Source organism: Heterodontus francisci, chromosome 48, assembly GCF_036365525.1.
Source record: "Heterodontus francisci isolate sHetFra1 chromosome 48, sHetFra1.hap1, whole genome shotgun sequence".
Taxonomy (NCBI): Eukaryota; Metazoa; Chordata; class Chondrichthyes; order Heterodontiformes; family Heterodontidae; genus Heterodontus; species Heterodontus francisci.
Window position 1 is genome coordinate 16,237,740 of NC_090418.1, and position 20,566 is coordinate 16,258,305.

Here is a 20,566-nt window from a genome sequence, read left to right on the forward strand (position 1 = left end):
CCTTAGCGGAGGGGTCAATAACCAGAGGGCATAGATTTAAGGGAAGGGGCAGGAGGTTTAGAGGGGATTTGAGGATAAATGTTTTCACCCACGGGGTGGTTGAAATCTGAAACAAACTGCCTGAAGAAGTGGTAGAGGCAGGAACCCTCACAACATTTAAGAAGTATTTAGATGAGCACTTGAAACGCCATAGCATACAAGGCTACGGGTCAAGTGCTGGAAAATGGGATTAGGATAGTTTGGTGCTTGATGGCCAGCACAGACACGGTGGGCTGAAGGACCTGTTTCTTTGCTGTATAACTCTATGACTCTACTACATACCATCTCACATTGCTTACTATTACAAACACTTACAAGTAAAAAGGGTACTGAGGAATTCTGGTGCATCTCAGCAGTGACCAATACTGGAAAAGGAAATATATTGCGGAAAGAGCTAACGTTCTGTGTGCTCTAAACTGTTTTTGTACCATCTATCTGCGTGGGGTTATTCGCTGTACATTCTCTATGCCCCGAGAAAATGATTCATTCGAAGTTTGAAATTGAATGAAATATCACAAACAGTTTCTTCACAATTTACTTCTGGGAGTTATTGATACATCTGGAGTACGTTGGTGATGTGACTCCCGAATTTCCTTCCCATGATACTGAATGATTGGCTGGGTGACGCAGTATCCAACCATCCGATTAGTTATGCCAAGTACTCAGTGATTAGCCTTGTCAAAATGCAATGTGAATTGGGGAAAGTTGTTTCTACAATTCATTATGCTTTGGTCCCTGAACTTTATAAGGCAAGGAGCAAAACTCTTTTTAAGAAAAATATCCCAAACGTTACTAGGGTTTCTTAAAGCAATGTAAAATGTCATTATCCCAAATTCTGCACAGAACCCCTGTTTCCTTGAGTGGACCACCTAATCAAGATTCTTGCTGAACCTTAATCTCCATAGCCCTTTGCTTATTATTAAATTAAGTTTGTCATAAACCTCGAGTGGGGTTGTTATGGAGATTTTTTTGGGGTAATGATTTTCTTTAGTACGCAAGACATTAAAAGCCTCCTGAATGTTTGGGCTCTGTTGCAAAAGTGCATCGAAAGCTATTGCAGAACACACACGAGATTAGACGTGTGTTATGCCCAGTAAAGACATATTACATTCCTAATTTTTGAGATATGAATTGTATCCAATCTTGATTCTTTGGAATTGACTTTTCCTTTAAAAAAGTGGAAAATGTGCTGCAAAGGTCAGATGACGTGGACTGTGTATTCGAAAAGTGCGTCACTGTCTCAAAAGGCCAAAAGGATATAATCTGGACTAAGAGGTGTCAACCGCACCCATCCTGAAACCAGAAAGAAAAATTCCTGAATTGAATGGCTTTCTTCTGAGACAACGAAGAACCCCACTCCCACCAGAATGAATATGAATGTCTTTCAACAACAAACCAGGATGGGTGTGAAGTAGCAACATCAACATAGAATAGTACCCATTAAAACCTTAATTGATAGCCATAATCATCATATCCTGGTCCATTGTGTGGTCACACCAGGGGAGAAGTCTATGTTTCAACTCACAAAAACTTTAACGCGATATTTTTTTACCTTAAAAGGGAGCCCTCTGGAGAAAGAGGGGAGATCAAGCCAAGGCTTCACGTAAATCTGTCCTGCCAAAGGCTGTGACATCAGCCCAGCACAAAGAAGAAGGCCTGCTGCTAATTCTACACTTCACCTTGCTGCAGCAGAGAACCGGAAGTGACCACCACCACCAGTCTGAAGTCTTAACCACCAGAGGTCAACAACACTTCAACAAGTTCAAGACTACAAACACCCAGGCCTGCACCATTTAAAAGAGACTGTCATCCTTAGAAGATTCAGCAGGTTTACTGTGAGTCGCCAACACCTACCTCAGTGTAAAGCACATACCCTTTCCCTCTCTATCTATCTATTCCAGTGTATGCATGTGTGAGTGAATGCTTGTGTGGTGAGGTTGTGAGCATTTTGGGAACTGTGTGTATTTAAATAGTTTTTTAATCTGTCATTTGTCTGTTTATTGGATCCTAAAACAGGATCAGGGGCTAACTCATCATTTTAAACAAAACACGTTTGCGGTCAGTGGAGAGGTGAACAGGGGGAACCACTCAAACCCTTTCCACCTGTCCATAACATGTGTAATCACAGAAAAACCCATCAAACTGTGCCACAAAACAGACTATTTATTTGTAGAATGTTGTTTATGTTCAGAGTCTGCACCATAATATCACTGGGTCGCCAATGGAATTGACAAGAATTGTGAGAAAGTTAGTTCTCAACTGGCTTTAGTTGTACTTATTTGAGTAATTTAACAACTAGATTAAAGGGAGTTCTGACTATCTTTTTCAATTCCTCTCTGAATTTAGTCTGAGTTACCACATAAATGCAGGTGTTCGTACAGCAGCTGGAAAGCTGAAACATATATCCCATCTGTTGCAGGATGTATCCAGGATCAGTCGGACCTGTGTAATAATGCGTATTTGTGATTCGATAATACAAGAAATTAATGACATAGGGCATCCATAGCATGATGAAGCTGCCCGATATGGAAAAGAGTAAAATCATAGATTTCCTTCGGCTCTCCGTTTCTGGGTCGGCCTCAGCCCCACTGTGACTGGACAACAATCCCTTGCGAACTCTATTGGCCACTAAAATATGTCTGATAGTCAGACAATTAAAGATCAAAATCAAGATAAAGGGGAGGAATGGGGTGAGGATTCGGTGGAGCCAATCATATCCAATCCACGCAGGTGAGGTGTAAAATGAGGGTTTTGATTGGCAGAGCCATGGCACATTGTCAGTGATATAGACAGGTTCAAATGTAAAATACCAGGGAATGTTCTTCAAGCAGAACAGTAGGCAGACTGCTCCAATCACTAAAGATGCTGTTTTCGGAGTGCAATATCCTGCTTTCAGTTTCTGGGAACAAATGGCTATGAGCCGATCTAAAGTGAAAACGACGGTCAACCAGACAGAAGTGTCCCTCGCCACACAGAGCAGGACAATGACACAACTGCACACAGGGGTGATGTACAGGGAAGTGTTTGGGAAGTAATAGTAAACAATGCGATTCAGTATCACTCCTGTAATGACAACCATCAGATCTGCCGCTGCCATGGCCACCAAGTAGAGAGTGATGCATCTGGAGAGACTGCACTTCCCCTGGGATAGAATCCAAATTGTCACCAAGTTCACTGGAATGAGAAAAAATAGCAATCAATAACAACAGTAATCTCCATCGCATTCTCACCCTATAGCTGATCGTTCCCTTCTTAGATTTCCCTCTTCTCCCCTTCTATGTCATTCAATTCATTCCACCCACAGACAAAACCAATTGTTTTCTAGGATTATCTTCAGGGGAATACATGACCTCCTTTTTGAAACTTAGAGACCTGTTTTGACTTCTTTAAAATTCCCCAAACACCTGTTGTGGAAATTTGGTGAGAAAAAGCTCTTTGTGCTGCTCTCCAATGAGGCACTTTTACACTGGGCTGTAGAACGAGTATTGCAAGGTCCCATCAGCATGCGGGAGATTCATTATATAAATGAAGAGAAATTGTCTCAACTGAGGCTTCGAAACCTTTTCAGTTTCTGCTGAGAACTCCCCCAGTTAATTTTCTTTTTATTTGTTCGTGGGATGTGGGCATCGCTGGCAAGGCTAGCATTTATTGCCCATCCCTAATTGTCCTTGAGAAGGTGGTGGTGAGCTGCCTTCTTGAACTGCTGCAGTCCACGTGGGGTAGGTGGATCTACAGGAAGGGAGTTCCAGGATTTTGACCCAGTGACAGTGAAGGAACGGCGATATAGTTCCAAGTCGGGATGTTGTGTGGATTGGAGGCGAACTTGCAGGTGGTGGTGTTCCCATGCATCTGCTGCCCTTGTCCTTCGAAGTGGTAGAGGTCGTGGGTTTGGAAGGTGCTGTCTAAGGAGCCTTGGTGAGTTGCTGCAGTGCATCTTGCAGAGGGTACACACTGCTGCCACTGTGCGTTGGTGGTGGAGGGAGTGAATGTTTGTGGATGGGGTGCCAATCAAGTGGGCTGCTTTGTCCCGGATGGTGTCGAGCTTCTAGAGTGTTGTTGGAGCTGCACCCATCCAGGCAAGTGGAGAGTATTCCATCACACTCCTGACTTGTGCCTTGTAGATGGTGGTCAGGCTTTGGGGTGTCAGGAGGTGAGTTACTCGCTGCAGAATTCCCAGCCTCTGACCTGCTCTTGTAGCCATGGTATTTATATGGCTACTCCAGTTCAGTTTCTCGTCAATGGTAGCCCCTAGGATGTTCATGGTGGAGGATTCAGCGATGGTAATGCCATTGAATGTCAAGGGGAGATGGTTAGATTCTCTCTTGTTGGAGATGGTCATTGCCTGGCACTTGTGTGGTGTGAATGTTACTTGCCGTATCATCCCAAGTCCGGATATTGTCCAGGTCTTGCTGCATTTCTACATGGACTGCTTCAGTATCTGAGGAGTCACAAATGGTGCTGAACATTGTGCAATCATCAGCGAACATCCCCACTTCTGACCTTATGATTGAAGGAAGGTCATTGATGAAGCAGCTGAAGATGGTTGGGCCTAGGACACTACCCTGAGGAACTCCTGCAGTGATGTCCTGGAGCTGAGATGATTGACCTCCAACAACCACAACCATCTTCCTTTGCGCTGGGTATGACTCCAACCAGTGGAGAATTTTCCCCCTGATTCCCATTGACTCCAGTTTTACTAGGGCTCCTTGATGCCATAGGTCAAATGCTGCCTTGATGTCAAGGGCAGTCACTCTCACCTCACCTCTTGTGTTCAGCTCTTTTGTCCATGTTTGAACCAAGGCTGTAATGAGGTCAGGAGCTGAGTGGCCCTGGTGGAACCCAAACTGAGCGACATTGAGCAGGTTATTGCTAAGCAAGTGCCGCATAATAGCACATCGACGACACCTTCCATCACTTTGCTAACTGAGAGTAGGCTGTTGGGGCGGTAATTGGCTGGGTTGGACTTGTTCTGCATTTTGTGTACAGGACATACCTGGGCAATTTTCCACATTGCTGGGTAAATAACAGTGTTGTAGCTGTATTGGATCAGCATGACTTGGGGCGTGGCAAGTTCTGGAGCACAGGTCTTCAGTACTATTGCTGGAATGTTGTCAAGGCCCACAGCCTTTGCAGTATCCAGTGCCTTCAGTCTTTTCTTGATATATGTGGAGTCAATTGAATTGGCTGAAGACTGGCATCTGTGATGCTGGGGACTTCAGGAGGAGGCTGAGATGGATCATTACTCGGCACTTCTGGCTGAAGATTTTTGCAAATGTTTCAGCCTCATCTTTCGCACTGATGTGCTGAACTACCCCATCATTGAGGATGGGGATATTTGTGGAGCCTTCTCCTCCAGTTAGTTGTTTAATTGTCCACCACCATTCATAACTGGATGCGGCAGGACTGCAGAGCTTAGATCTGATCCGTTGGTTATGGAATTGTTTAGCTCTGTCTATTGCATGCTGTTATGCTGTTTGCACGCAAGTAGTCCTGAGTTCTAGCTTCACCAGGTTGACACCGCATTTGGAGATATGCCTGGTGCTGCTCCTGGTTGGCCCTCCTGCACTCTTCATTGAACCAGGGTTGATTCTGACACCCTGACATCTTGCATTTAATGAAATGAACCTTAGAAGGAGATCCACCACCACCTTCCCAAGGCACTTATGGATGGGCACTGATTCCAGAATTGCCAGTGAAGTCCCATCCCAAGATGTCACGATATTAAGGAGAACTCTCAGGCTAGATAGAGAGAAACAGTTTCTGCTGGTTGAAGAATCCAGGAAGAGGACATAATCTAAAAGTTAGAGCCAAACCTTTACACACAAAGGGCCAATACTTGTGCTCGTTCTGAAGGTGGGTTCATGGTGGGTGTGCCACAGAACCACAGTGCAACCATCCAGCCTGGAACCTGATGGTGGGATTCCTGTTTCCGATCTTTCAGGGGACAGGATAGGCTAACACTGTCTTCCAAAGCAAAGGCCAATTGAGGCTTTTAAGTGGCCAATTAATGGCGTCCTCCCACCGCCGCTGTGATCTTACCAGCAACGGGGTGTGTGTGGGGGCGGGTAGGGGGGGTGTTGTCCTCTGCCACACAGGGAAGGTGCCTTCTAAAATAACATACCCTTCCTGCGAGCTTGGGGTGGACCCCTCCTTCGTGAGCAATTTGTGGCCCCCAGCGGATACTCGCCTGGGAGCAACTGTACACCTCCACTGGACCGAATGACTACTCCTGCACCCACCTTCCCCCAATCCCATGGCCTTCCAGACTGGCCCTCGTGACACCACCGCCTCACCTATCTCTGTTCCAGGGTTCCAGCGTTGAGTCTGGAGCCAAGGCCTCTGCAGTACCGGCCGTGGTCACCATTCCTGGTGGAACATCTGATACTGCTGAGCTGATGGCCCTGTGACTGGCTGGCAGCTTTTGGAGGCAGGTATCCCATCCCTAAAATGTCTTTAAAGGGATTTGGATCTCGCCTCTTAAAACCTTGGCCCCAAACGTCTGGAGGTTCGCACTGAGGGGTTGAAATATGCAGAGTCAGATTTCCCCCCAAATACATCCCGACGTTGGAGTCCCGCCTCCTGCACAAAATCCAGCCAAGAGAGATGTAGACATTGTGTTGTGTGACACTACCACTATGATGAATGGGATGGATTTCGAATGGATCAAGCAACTTAAATCTGGGCATCCATGAGGCGCTGTGGGCCATCAGCAGCAGCAGGACTGAATTCTACCACAATCTGTCACCTCATGGCCCAGTATATCCCCCACTCTTGCATTACCATCAAGCAGGGGGACCAACCCTGGTTCAATGAAGTGTACAGCAGGGCATGCCAGGAGCAGAACCAGGCATACCTAAAACTGAGGTGTCAGCCTGGTGAAGCTACAACACAGGACTACTTCCATGCCAAACGGCATCAGAAGCATGTGATAGACAGAGCTAAGCGATCCCATAACCAACGGATCAGATCTAAGCTCTGCAAGCCCACCGCATCCAGCCGTGAATGGTGATGGACAATTAACAATGACTAGAGGAGGAGGCTCCACAAATATCCCCATCCTCAATGATGGGGTAGCCCAGCACATCAGTGCAAAAGACAAGGCTGAAGCATTTGCATCCATCTTCAGCCAGAAGTGCCAAGTGGATGATCCATCTCAGCCTCCTCCTGAGGTCCCCAGCATCACAGATGTCAGTTTTCAACCAATTCAATTCACTCCACGTGATATCAACAAATGACAGAGGGCACTATATACTGGAAAGGCTATGGGCCCTGACAACAGTCTTGCAATAGTACTGAAGACTTGTGCTCCAGAACAAGCCACACCCCAGCAAAGTTGTTCCAGTGCAGTTACAACACTAGCATCTACCCGGCAATGTGGAAAATTGCCCAGCTAAGTCCTGTCCACAAGAAGCAGGAGAAATCCAACCTGGTCAATGACCACCCTATCTATTCTCGATCTTCAACAAAGGGATGGAAGAGGTCGCTGTCATCGATAGTGCTATGCTCACTGATGCTCAATTTGGTTTCTTCCAGGGCCACTCAACTCCTGACCTCTCTTCAGCCTTGGTCCAAACACGGGCAAAAGAGCTGATCGCCAGAGGTGAGGTGAGAATAACTGCCCTTGAAATCAAGGTAGCATTTGACTTAATATGGCATCAATGAGCCCTAGCAAACTGGAGTCAATGGGAATCAGGGGGAAAACTCTCTGCTGGTTGGAGTCATGCCTACCACAAAGGAAATGTTTGTGGTTGGTGGAGGGCAATCATCTCAGCCCTACGACATCACTGCAGGAGTTCCTCAGGGTAGTGTCCTAGGTATCACCGCCTTCAACTGCTCATCAATCACCTTCCTTCCATCATAGGATCAGAAATGGGGATGTTTGCTGATGGTTGCACAATGTTCAGCATTCAGATACTGAACAGCCCATGTCCAGGTGCAGCAAGACCTGGACAATATTCAGGCTTGGGCTGATAAGTGGCAAGTAACATTTGTGCCACAAAGTGCCAGGAAATGACCATTTCAAACAGGAGAGAATCTAACCATCTCCCCTTGACATTCAATGGCATTGCCATTGCTGAATCCCCCACTATCAACATCCTGGGGGTCACCATTGACCAGAAACTGAACTGGACGCGCCACATAAATGCTGTGGCTACAAGAGGCTAGGAGTTCTGCAGCGAGTAACTCAACTCCTGTCTCTCCAATGCCTGTCCACCATCTATAAGGCACAAGTCAGGAGTGTGATGGAATACTCTCCACTTGCCTAGATGGGTGCAGCTCCAACAACACTCAAGAAGCTTGACAACATCCAAGACAAAGCAGTCCATTTGATTGGCACCCCATCCACCACCTACTAAAATCATTCCAATCACAACGACATACAGTAGCAGCAGTGTGTACCATCTACAAGATGCACTGCAGCAACTCACCAAGGCTCCTTCAACAGCACCTTCTAAACCCGCGACCTCTACCACCTAGAAGGACACAGCCAGCAGGTTCATGGGAACACCACCACCTGCAAGTTCCCCTCCAAGCCACACACCATCCTGACTCGGAACTATATCGCTGCTTCTTCACTGTTCTTTTGGGCCTCCTTATCTCGAGAGACAATGGATACGCGCCTGGAGGTGGTCAGTGGTTTGTGAAGCAGCGCCTGGAGTGGCTATAAAGGCCAATTCTGGAGTGACAGGCTCTTCCACAGGTGCTGCAGAGAAATTTGTTTGTTGGGGCTGTTGCACAGTTGGCTCTCCCCTTGCGCCTCTGTCTTTTTTCCTGCCAACTACTAAGTTTCTTCGACTCGCCACAATTTAGCCCTGTCTTTATGGCTGCCCGCCAGCTCTGGCGAATGCTGGCAACTGACTCCCACGACTTGTGATCAATGTCACACGATTTCATGTCGCGTTTGCAGACGTCTTTATAACGGAGACATGGACGGCCGGTGGGTCTGATACCAGTGGCGAGCTCGCTGTACAATGTGTCTTTGGGGATCCTGCCATCTTCCATGCGGCTCACATGGCCAAGCCATCTCAAGCGCCGCTGACTCAGTAGTGTGTATAAGCTGGGGATGTTGGCCGCTTCAAGGACTTCTGTGTTGGAGATATAGTCCTGCCACCTGATGCCAAGTATTCTCCGAAGGCAGCGAAGATGGAATGAATTGAGACGTCGCTCTTGGCTGGCATACGTTGTCCAGGCCTCGCTGCCGTAGAGCAAGGTACTGAGGACACAGGCCTGATACACTCGGACTTTTGTGTTCCGTGTCAGTGCGCCATTTTCCCACACTCTCTTGGCCAGTCTGAACATAGCAGTGGAAGCCTTACCCATGCGCTTGTTGATTTCTGCATCTAGAGACAGGTTACTGGTGATAGTTGAGCCTAGGTAGGTGAACTCTTGAACCACTTCCAGAGCGTGGTCGCCAATATTGATGGATGGAGCATTTCTGACATCCTGCCCCATGATGTTCGTTTTCTTGAGGCTGATGGTTAGGCCAAATTCATTGCAGGCAGACGCAAACCTGTCGATGAGACTCTGCAGGCATTCTTCAGTGTGAGATGTTAAAGCAGCATCGTCAGCAAAGAGCAGTTCTCTGATGAGGACTTTCCGTACTTTGGACTTCGCTCTTAGACGGGCAAGGTTGAACAACCTGCCCCCTGATCTTGTGTGGAGGAAAATTCCTTCTTCAGAGGATTTGAACGCATGTGAAAGCAGCAGGGAGAAGAAAATCCCAAAAAGTGTGGGTGCGAGAACACAGCCCTGTTTCACACCACTCAGGATAGGAAAGGGCTCTGATGAGGAGCCACCATGTTGAATTGTGCCTTTCATATTGTCATGGAATGAGGTGATGATACTTAGTAGCTTTGGTGGACATCCGATCTTTTCTAGTAGTCTGAAGAGACCACGTCTGCTGACGAGGTCAAAGGCTTTGGTGAGATCAATGAAAGCAATGTAGAGGGGCATCTGTTGTTCACGGCATTTCTCCTGTATCTGACGAAGGGAGAACAGCATGTCAATAGTCGATCTCTCTGCACGAAAGCCACACTGTGCCTCAGGGTAGACGCGCTCGGCCAGCTTCTGGAGCCTGTTCAGAGCGACTCGAGCAAAGACTTTCCCCACTATGCTGAGCAGGGAGATTCCACGGTAGTTGTTGCAGTCACCGCGGTCACCTTTGTTTTTATAGAGGGTGATGATGTTGGCATCGCGCATGTCCTGGGGTACTGCTCCCTCGTCCCAGCACAGGCATAGCAGTTCATGTAGTGCTGAGAGTATAGCAGGCTTGGCACTCTTGATTATTTCAGGGGTAATGCTGTCCTTCCCAGGGGCTTTTCCGCTGGCTAGGGAATCAATGGCATCACTGAGTTCCGATTTGGTTGGCTGTATGTCCAGCTCATCCATGACTGGTAGAGGCTGGGCTGCATTGAGGGCAGTCTCAGTGACAGCATTCTCCCTGGAGTACAGTTCTAGGTAGTGCTCAACCCAGCGGTCCATCTGTTTGCGTTGGTCAGTGATTATGTCCCCCGATTTAGATTTGAGGGGGGTGATCTTCTTGATGGTTGGCCCAAGAGCTCTCTTCATGCCATCATACATTCCTCTGATGTTTCCGGTGTCTGAGGCCAGCTGAATATGACTGCATAGGTGTTGCCAGTAGTCGTTTGCGCAACGCCTAGCTGTTCTTTGTGCAGTACTTCTGGCTGCTTTAAGTGCTGCGGATGTTAAATCGCTGGGGGCTTTCTTGTAGTTCAAAAGTGCAATGCGCTTAGCGGCTATGACAGGTTCCAGCTCTTCATTATGAGATTGAAACCAGTCTGCATTTCTCTTCGCACTTTTGCCGTAGGTGGTCAAAGCTGACTCATAGATGGCGTCTCTGATGTGGGCCCACTTGGTCTCAGCATCCCCTGTGGGAGTGTTTTGAAGGGCTGTTACAAGTGAATTTAGAAATTTTTGTAACAGCTGTGGGTGAGAAATTCTGCTCGTGTTGATGCGCGGGTGGCCCTTCTGCTTGGAATGATGCAACTTCTTTGGTCTGAGTCTAACCTTGCTGCACACCAGGGAGTGGTCGGTGTCGCAGTCCGCACTGTGGAAGCTGCGTGTGATTTGAACACTGTTTAAGGCGGCTCGCCTTGTGACAATGAGGTCTAGCTGGTGCCAACGACGTGATCTTGGGTGCCTCCATGAAACCTGGTGACAGGGTTTAGTGTGAAAGAACGAGTTGGTGATGCAGAGGTTATGATAGGTACACAACTCAAGCAGTCTCTGCCCGTTCTCATTCATCCTTCCAACGCCATAGCGCCCAAGGCAGGAGGGCCATGAGTCATGGTCGGCCCCAACCCTGGCATTAAAGTCCCCCAGCAGGAATAGGTGTTCGGTGTTGGGGATGCTGCTAATGATGTTATGGAGTTGTTCATAGAACTGGTCTTTAGCTTCAGGTGCGGAACAGAGTGTTGGAGCATAGATGCTGAGTAGGTGTACTGGACCAGAGGTGGTGAGCAGTCGGATGGACAGTATGCGTTCCGAGCCATTTGAGGGAGGCTCTATCATGCTGAGCAAGGAGTTTCTGATGGCGAAGCCCACTCCATGCTGTCTTGGTTCTTCAGGATCCCTGCCCTGCCAGAAGAAGGTGTAGTCTTGCTCTGCTAGAGAGCCACTCGCGGGGAGGCGAGTCTCCTGAAGTGCTGCAATGTCCACATTGAGTCTACTGAGCTCGTTGTTAATGATGGCGGTCTTCCGAGAATCGTTGATTTGTGTAAGGTCTTCCGACAGGCCAGGACACATAGTTCTGACGTTCCAGCTTGCAAAGCGAAGGGCTGGTACCTTCTTTCCTTTTTTCATGTTGTTTGGTGCGGTGTATCAGTCCACCTTTCGGGCAATGACCCTGAGCTCCAAGCACCCATTGAAGCAGGCAGACTGTGGCGGGACAGAACCTTATTGACCGGGGGCTGCCCGGTTTGAGGCGGGCGGTAGCTGTCCAGTGAGGTGCAATGACCTCTCCCACCGACAAAGGCAACCCGTGGCGCCCAGTTTCTACGCCAATTTATCTGGACTTATAACCCGTAACTGCTGCCTTCCGTGTTGTTTCAGTCGCTGTGAGGCAACTATGGAGTGACCTCTCCATGGCGCATGCCTGGGCAAATTTATGGAGGTTAAGAGTTGCCCAGTCGTCAAAACCCCCCTCTCGGCCTTTCTGGTGGGGTCCAAAGGAGTGCAGGACACGACGTTTGGCACCAGTATGGCTGCAGGAACTGCCGGAAACATGTTACTGAGCCAAAATCCTGGAACTCCTTTCCAAACAGCACTGAGGGTGTACCTACATCACAAGGACTACAGCAGTTCATGAAGGTAGCTCACCACCACCTCCTCAAGGGCAATTAGGAATGGGCAACAAATGCTGGCCTGGCCAGCGTCGCCCACATCCCTACTGGTGAATAAAAAAACTGAACTCTTTTCTGCAAATGGCAGTCAGTGCTGGGCTAATTGTGAAGTTTAAACCTGGGATTGATGGAGTTTTGTTAACCAAAGTTAATAACAGCTATCGGGCAAAGGTGGTCTATGATCAACCATGATCTCATTGAATGGTGGAAGAGGCACTAGGGGTTAAATGGCTACTACTGTTTCTGTGCTCATTTCATTACCAATGCACCTACCAGAGGATACACATTATCCTTACTTAATCTATCAAAAGCCCACATAAACTTGAACCTCTGGATTAAATCTCCCCTGCAGTACTGAAGGACTACTGCACTGCTGGAGGTGCCATCTTTAGGCTAAGATCCCAGGGCACTATTTCAAAGAAGAGCAGGGGAGTTATCCCTGGGGTACCGGTCAATCAATGTCTCACAAACAGGTTATCTGGTCATTACCACATAGAAGCCAAGCATGGCTATACCACAGAAGGAGGCCTTTCAGCCCGTCGTACTCATACTGGCTCTCTGCAAGGGCAACTCTGCTCGTCCCAATCCCCTGCTTTTTCCCTATAGCCCTACCATTTTTTTCTCTTGTGGTAATTATCCCTTTTGAAAGCCACTCCTGAATCTACCTCCACTGCATTCCATATCCTAACCACTCACTGCACAAAAACATTTTTCCTCATGTCTCCTTTTTTTCTTTTGACATTCATTTTAAATTGGTGTCCTATAGTTCTCCATCCTGCTATTACTCCCTATCTACTCTGCCTAGAACACTTATGATTTTAACATCTCAATCAAATCTCCTCTCAACCTTCTCTTCCCTGGAACCATTCTGCGAAATCTTTACTGCACCCTCTTTAATGCCTTCACATTCTTCCTAAAGTGTGGTTCTCAGAATTGGGCACAATACTCCAGTTGAGGCTGAACCAGTGTTTTATAAAGGTTTACCATAGCCTCCTTGTTTCTGTACTCTATGCCTCTATTTATAAAGCCCAGGATCCCGTCTGCCTTATTAACCAATTTCTCAACCTGCCCTGCCAACTTCAATGATTTGTGCACAGATACCTCCAGGTTCCTCTGCTCCTGCACCCACTTTAGAATTGTGTCCTTTACTTTATGTGGACGCTCCTCATTCTTCCTCCCAAAATGTATCGCTTCACACTTCTCTGCATTAAATTTCATCTGCCTGTCTTTGTCCTCTTGAAGTTTATCCCTATCATCCTCAAAATTCACAATACTTCCAGGTTTTGTGTCGTCTGCATATTTTGAAACTGTGCCCTGTGCACCCAAATCTAGGTCATTGATATGGACCACGAAAAGTAGTGATCCGAACATTCAGAATCACAGAATCGTTACAGTGCAGAAGGAGGCCATTCGGCCCATCGTGTCCATACTGGCTCTCTGAAAGAGCAATTCCCTCAGTTCCATTCCCCCGCCTTCTCCCCGTAACCCTGCACATTCTTCCTTTTCATATAACTATCTGGTTCTTTTTTGAGTGCTTCAGTTGAACCTGCCTCCACCACACTCTCAGGCAGTGCATTCCAGATCTTAACCACTCGCTGCGTGAAAAAGTTTTCCCTCATGTCACTTTTGCTTCTCTTACCAAATACTTTAAATCTGTGCCCTCTCATTCTCGATCCTTTCACGAGTGGGAACAGTTTCTCTCTATCTAATCAATACAGACCCCTCATGATTTTGAATATCTATCAAATCATCTCTCAGCCTTCTCTTCTCCAAGGAAAACAGTCCTAACTTCTCCAAACTATCTTCATCACTGAAGTTCCTCATCCTTGGAACCGTTCTCCTGAATCTTTTACTGACCACTGGGGAGTTTCAGCTTCACAAGGAACGAGAAGAAAATGATTTTCAGAAGAAGAAAGGGGAAAGAGAGATTAAACAGTCTGAGTTAGCAAGGCTACGAGCACAAGATAAGCATGCCAACAGCCACTCAAACCTTATACCCAAATCAGAGCAAAACTTTGATGTACTGAGACACACAGGACTAGTGCCAAAATTTAATGAGGAGGAGGTTGATTCCTATTTTATCTCCTTTGAGAAAAGAGCTACAAAAATGTTCAGTGTGTTCACTGTCTGACCCTGAGTTGCCCTCACACATCCTCCTCTGGGGGCGGTCGCCCTCCTCTCAGGAGGAGTTAAATGGAGGTTAAGCCCCAAGTGCTGCACTCAGGCCCATCTCATCTCTGCTGACTCGTTCAAACCCAATCTGCTGCTTCAGTTCATTTTATAATCAATTGTTGAACAGCGTTTAGCTCCATTTGTTGCCTATCCCTAACTGCCCCTAACAATTGAGTGGCTTGCTAGGCCATGTCAAGTCACATGTAGACCAGACCAGGTAAGGACAGCAGATTTCCTTTCCTAAATGGCATTTAGTGAACCAGATTTTTTTTTTTACGACAATCAATTATAGTTTCATTACTGAGACGAGCTTTCAATTCCAGATTTTTATTAATTCATTGAATTTAAATTCCAACAGCTGCCGTGGTAGGATTTGAAGCTGTGTCCCCATGGCATTAGCCTGGGCCTCTCAAATACTAGTTCAGTGAATTCACCACTTCGCCACTACCTCCCTGTTGAGGTTCAGTCTTGAGGGCCCCCTGCCCTCTGCCTCTGGTGGAAACATGGCTTCCTATCTGACTGCCATCTGTCAGACTCGTGCATCCAGGGTGGCATCACTAAAGCTGGGAGCCTTTCCCTTTCCATGGTGTGCCACCCTCCTTCTCTCTCTGTGCCAACATGTGATTATCCAGCAGTGCATTGCTGAAAGTTCCCTTTTATAGGAACCGTGCCTTTAAACAAAAGGCAAATTTTCCTGGTGCATGTGGTTACGTAACATTGCTATGGAGTGTAATGGAGACTATGACAACATGGAAGATACTGGAGGCTACAATCAGAGAAAGGAGGTGGAAACACGAATTTTAAGCTGCTATTTGATTTCCAGTGGGTGTGGGCAGGTTGCAAAACAAGGCCCTTGTGCCATAAAGTCTGGGCCTAAATAGCCCTAAATATTTAATATTGGTTTTCGGATTCATTGCAAAAGGTACATTTTCTACAACTGTACAGTCAGCAATGCCCAGTGTTATTGAAATGGCGTAAGTCACAAACTGCTGTGAAAGTTGAGCTCGCTGTCCCTCTGGGTAGTTTATTGGATCTGTTAGTGCTGCTACAGTGGGTTATGTTTCCAATATATATTTTGTCTAACTCAAATGGTACAATATCAGAATGTGTCATAGTTGCTTTGAGGTTCGCACCTGTAAGAGGAACAGTTTTAGACAGAAAAAACATGACCTCAAAGTCTCACTTTATGATTTGAGTTTCCAAACACTTCGTGAATGTATTGCCAAGATCGGTTAGATAGGGCACACAGTAAAGGCAAGGAGCTGTTCGTTTACCTGCTACCAGTAAACAGAAAACTGAATTTTTTAAAAATCAACATAAACATGGTGACATCCAGCAACAGCAGTAATACAGCTAAACTGTGGATCAGTTACACAATAAACTCAGATCTTCACTCACCTGGTACTCCAACAGCTGCCAGGACAGGGTAGTAAAAAGCATCGATCAGGTCAATAAATGTTTCATACATGCTTGTAAAAGGTTGCAATGTCTGCTGATGTCGAATTGAACAAATCCAGGGACACAACTAAGCTGTATATTCAAGGAATGATTTTTATAACTACAGGAAGTCCTTGGAGGGACAATTAAGCTGTTGCAAAATACTTACAGAAACCTGCAAAAACAGATTAACAAAGAGTCTCAATGGAAAATATTTTTAGCTAATAAATGTATCATGCAGATATTGATATTTTTTAGAAACTAATTATGGCAATGAATGGCAGAGTTTAATAAAATATGTTACTGCTCTGTCCTCACTGCTCCTCCGAAGGTTTACTATTGAATCTACGGGCTTCACGTTGTCGATACTGAGTCAGATAAACTCAGTGATTAAACCCATAATTGTGTGTCAGCTCTGGCATGGAGAGGGAAGATGTTTTGCACCTACCCAGATAAATTGTCTCAATTATCCCCAGAAGCTTAGTCCTTTTCTGGGGCAGGTTGAGTAGTCAAAACCTTAGCAAGAAAAATTGTGAAATGTTAACTGTCTCTCTCCACAGATGCTGCCAAACCTGTTCAGTATTTCCAGCATTTTCTATTTCTTTCTCAGAAGGTCCCAAAATGATTTACAGCCAATGAAGTACATCTGAAGTGTAGTTACTGCTGTTCTTCTTTGGCCTCCTTGTCTCGAGAGACAATGGGCAAGCGCCTGGAGGTGGTCAGTGGTGTGTGGAGCAGCGCCTGGAGTGGCTATAAAGGCCAATTCTAGAGTGACAGACTCTTCCACAGGTGCTACAGATAAAATTGGTTGACAGGGCTGTTACGCAGTTGGCTCTCTCCTTGCGCTTCTGTCTTTTTTCCTGCCAACTGCTAAGTCTCTTCGACTCGACACGCTTTAGCCCCGCCATTATGGTTGCCCGCCAGCTCTGGCGATCGCTGGCAACTGACTCCCACGACTTGTGATCAATGTCACAGGATTTCATGTTGCGTTTGCAGACATCTTTAAAGCGGAGACATGGACGGCCAGTGGGTCTGATACCAATGGCAAGCTCGCTGTACAATGTGTCCTTGGGGATCCTGCCATCTTCCATGCGGCTCACATGGCCAAGCCATCTCAGGCACCGTTAGCTTAGTAGGGTGTATATGCTGGGGATGTTGGCCGCCTCGAGGACTTTAGTGTTGGAGATACGGTCCTGCCACCTGATTCTCCGGAGGCAGCGAAGATGGAATGAATTGAGACGTCGCTCTTGGCTGACGTACCTTGTCCAGGCCTCATTGCCACAGAGCAAGGTACTGAGGACACAGGCTTGATACACTTGGAATTTTGTGTTCTGTGTCAGTGCGCCATTTTCCCACACTCTCTTGGTCAGTCTGGACATAGCAGCGGACGCCTTTCCCATGTGCTTGTTGATTTTTTCATCGAGAGACAGGTTACTGGTGATAGTTGAGCCGAGGTAGGTGATCTTTTGAACCACTTCCAGATTGTGGCCGCCGATATTTATGGATGGGGCATTTGTGATGTCCTGTCCCATGATGTTCGTTTTCTTGAGGCTGACGGTTAGGCCAAATTCGGTGCAGGCAGCCGCAAACCTGTTGATGAGTCTGTGCAGACACTCTTCAGTGTGAGATGTTAATGCAGCATCGTCAGCAAAGAGGAGTTCCCTGATGAGGTCTTTCCGTACTTTGGTCTTCGCTCTTAGACGGGCAAGGTTGAACAACCGGCCACCTGATCTTGCGTGGAGGAAAATTCCTTCTTCTGCAGACTTGAACGCATGTGAGAGCAGCAGGGAGAAGAAAATCCCAAACAGTGTAGGTGCGAGAACACAGCCCTGTTTCACGTCACTCAGGACTGCTGTACGCTTGGAAAAAGGCAGTCATTTGGTGCATAGCAAGATCCTACAAATAGCAATATGATAAATGAGCAGGTTATCAGTTTCAGCCATATTAGTTGAGGGATAAATATTGTCCAGACATTGGGGAGAACTTTCCTACTTTTCTTTGAAATAGCACTCTTGGAGTTTTTATATTTACCTGAGGGGACGGGGTTGTGCACTTGCTTTCATGTCTTATCGGAAATATGGCATCTCCAGTAGTGCAGCTCTCCATCATAGAATTTACAGCATTGAAGAAGGACATTTGACCCAATGTGCCTGTTCCAGCCAAAAAATATCTCTCCAGCCTAATCTCACTTTTCAGCTCTTTTGACCCCTGTAGGTTACAGCACTTGAAATGCATATCCAAGAATTTTTCAATGTGATGAGGGTTTTCCTCCACCATCCTTTTAGTGAGTTAGAGACACAAACCACCCTCTGGGTGAAAAAGTTTCTTCTAAATTCCCCTTAAATCCTTCTGTCAATTACATTAAATCTATGTTCACTGGTTATTGACCACCACTCCAAGGTAAATCCATCCTTCCTCTCTCCTCTATATAGGCCTTTCATAATTTTATACACATCAATGAAATCTCCTGTCAACTTCCTCTGTTCCAAAGAAGGGCCTGTACTGTGCTGTAATGTTCTAATTCTAATTCTAAAACATTCCCAGTACATCTGCCCTTTCTTCATAGATAAAATTCTCCATTCTTGGCATCATCCTCGGAAATCTCCTCTGTACCCTCTCCAGCGTGATCACATCCTCCCTGTAATGTGATGACCAGAATGGCACGCCTTACTCTTGCTGTGGCCTGTCTAATGTTTCATATAGTTCTAGCATCACATCGTTGGTCGTGTATTCTAGGCCTCAATGAATAAAGGAAAGTATCTTTTAAGTTTTCTTAACCATCTTATTTACCTGTACTGCTATCTTCAGGGATTTGTGGACAAGATACTTCAAGGTTCCCCTGTTCCTATAGATGTCTCAGTGTGCTACCATTTATCATGTATCCCTTTCCTTATTTGTCCTCCTCAAACGCAGCCCTCACACTTCTCTAGATTGTGTTACATTTGTTATTTTCTGCCCACCTGACCAGTCCATTGATATCTTCCAGAAGTCTGCATCTTTCTTCCTCACTGACAACCACACCATCAATTTTGGTTTCATCTGCAATCTACTTAATCATGCCCCTTACATTTACTTCTAAATCATTAATATATACCATGACAGGAAAGGGATCCATTGAAGCAGGTTTCCAACCACAAAACACCCGTCGACCATAATCCTTTCTTTCCCACTATTTTGGATTCAAGTTGCCAGTTGCCTAGAATCCCAGGGGGCTCCTACTTTTCTGACCAGTCTGCCACATGGGACTTTGTCAAAAGTCTTGCTAAAATCCATGTTGGCTCCATCGATTACGCCACTGCCTTAGACCCTACTTGTCACCTCCAACAAATTCAATCAAGCTAGTCACACCCAAGCTTGTCTTAATAAATCAATGTTCTTGATTAATATGTGCTTTTCTCAATGACAAAGAACAAAGAACAGTACAGCACAGGAACAGGCCATTCGGCCCTCCAAGCCTGTTCCGAAGAAGTGTCACTGACCCGAAATGTTAACTCTGCTTCTCTTTGCACAGATGCTGCCAGACCTGCTGAGTGATTCCAGCATTTCTTGTTTTTGTTGTGTTCGGGGAAGTTAAAGTCACCCACCACTACAACGCTGTTACTTTTACATCTTTCCAAAATCTGTCTACATATCTGCTCCTCTACCTCCTGGTGGCTGTTGGGAGGCCTGTAGTAAACCCCCAACATCGTGACTGCACCCTTCCTATTCCTGAGCACCACCCATATTGCCTCGCTGCATGACCCCCTCCGAGGTGTCCTCCCGCAGTACAGCTGTGATATTTTCCTTAACCAGTAATGCAACTCCCCCACCCTTTTTACATCCCCCTCTATCCCGCCTGAAGCTTCGAAATCCCGGAACATTTAGCTGCCAATCCTGTCCTTCCCTCAACCAAATCTCTGTAATAGCAACAACATCATAGTTCCAAGTACTAATCCAAGCTCTAAGTCCATCTGCCTTACCTGTTATACTTCTCGCATTGAAACAAATGCACTTCAGACCACCAGTCCCGCTGTGCTCCGCAACAACTCCCTGCCTGCTCTTCCTCTTAGTCTTACTGGTCTTATTTACTAGTTTCCCCTCAGTTATTTCACCTGCTGTCTTACTGCTCTGGTTCCCACCCCCCTGCCACACTAGTTTAAACCCTCCCGAGTGACGCTAGCAAGCCTCGCAGCCAGGATATTTGTGCCCCTCCAGTTTAGATGCAACCCATTCTTCTTGTAGAGGTCCCACCTGTCCCGGAAGAGATCCCAATGATCCAGATATCTGAAAACCTCCCTCCTACAACAGCTGTCCCTCATAATGTTTCCAATAATTTTCCCAGCATCGAGGTTGGACTGACTGGCCTGTAATTACTCTGGCTATCCCTTCCTCCCTTTTCAATCAAGGGTGAAATGTTAGAAGTCCTCCAACACCAAGTCTATATCTAGAGAAGATTGGAAAATGATGGTAAGATCCCCTGCTGTTTGCTCCCTTGTTCCTCTTAACAGCCTGGGTTACACATCTTCCATGCTTGGCGATTCATCCATTTTCACAGATTCGAACCTCTTCATTCTACC

General features: G+C 46.5%; 1 protein-coding gene across 1 annotated transcript; it reads right to left on the minus strand.

Annotated features, from left to right (window-relative positions):
• Positions 1 to 2,314: 2,314 nt before the first annotated feature.
• Positions 2,315 to 4,454, minus strand: LOC137357494 (probable G-protein coupled receptor 139). Its single transcript, XM_068023843.1, has 2 exons — positions 4,409 to 4,454; positions 2,315 to 3,213 (listed from the first exon to the last, which is right to left on the minus strand). Exons 1-2 carry the CDS (start codon positions 4,452 to 4,454, stop codon positions 2,315 to 2,317), a joined length of 945 nt encoding a protein of 314 aa, XP_067879944.1.
• Between the last annotated feature and the right edge of the window lie 16,112 nt (positions 4,455 to 20,566).

Coding starts and splice junctions, on each gene's coding strand:
- LOC137357494 (XM_068023843.1), bottom strand. CDS start 4,454: ATGCAGCAAGACCTGGACAATATCCGGACTTGGGATGATACGGCAA. Junction 3,214..4,408: donor GACTTGGGATGATACGGCAA/GTAACATTCACA, acceptor TTCTCATTCCAG/TGAACTTGGTGACAATTTGG.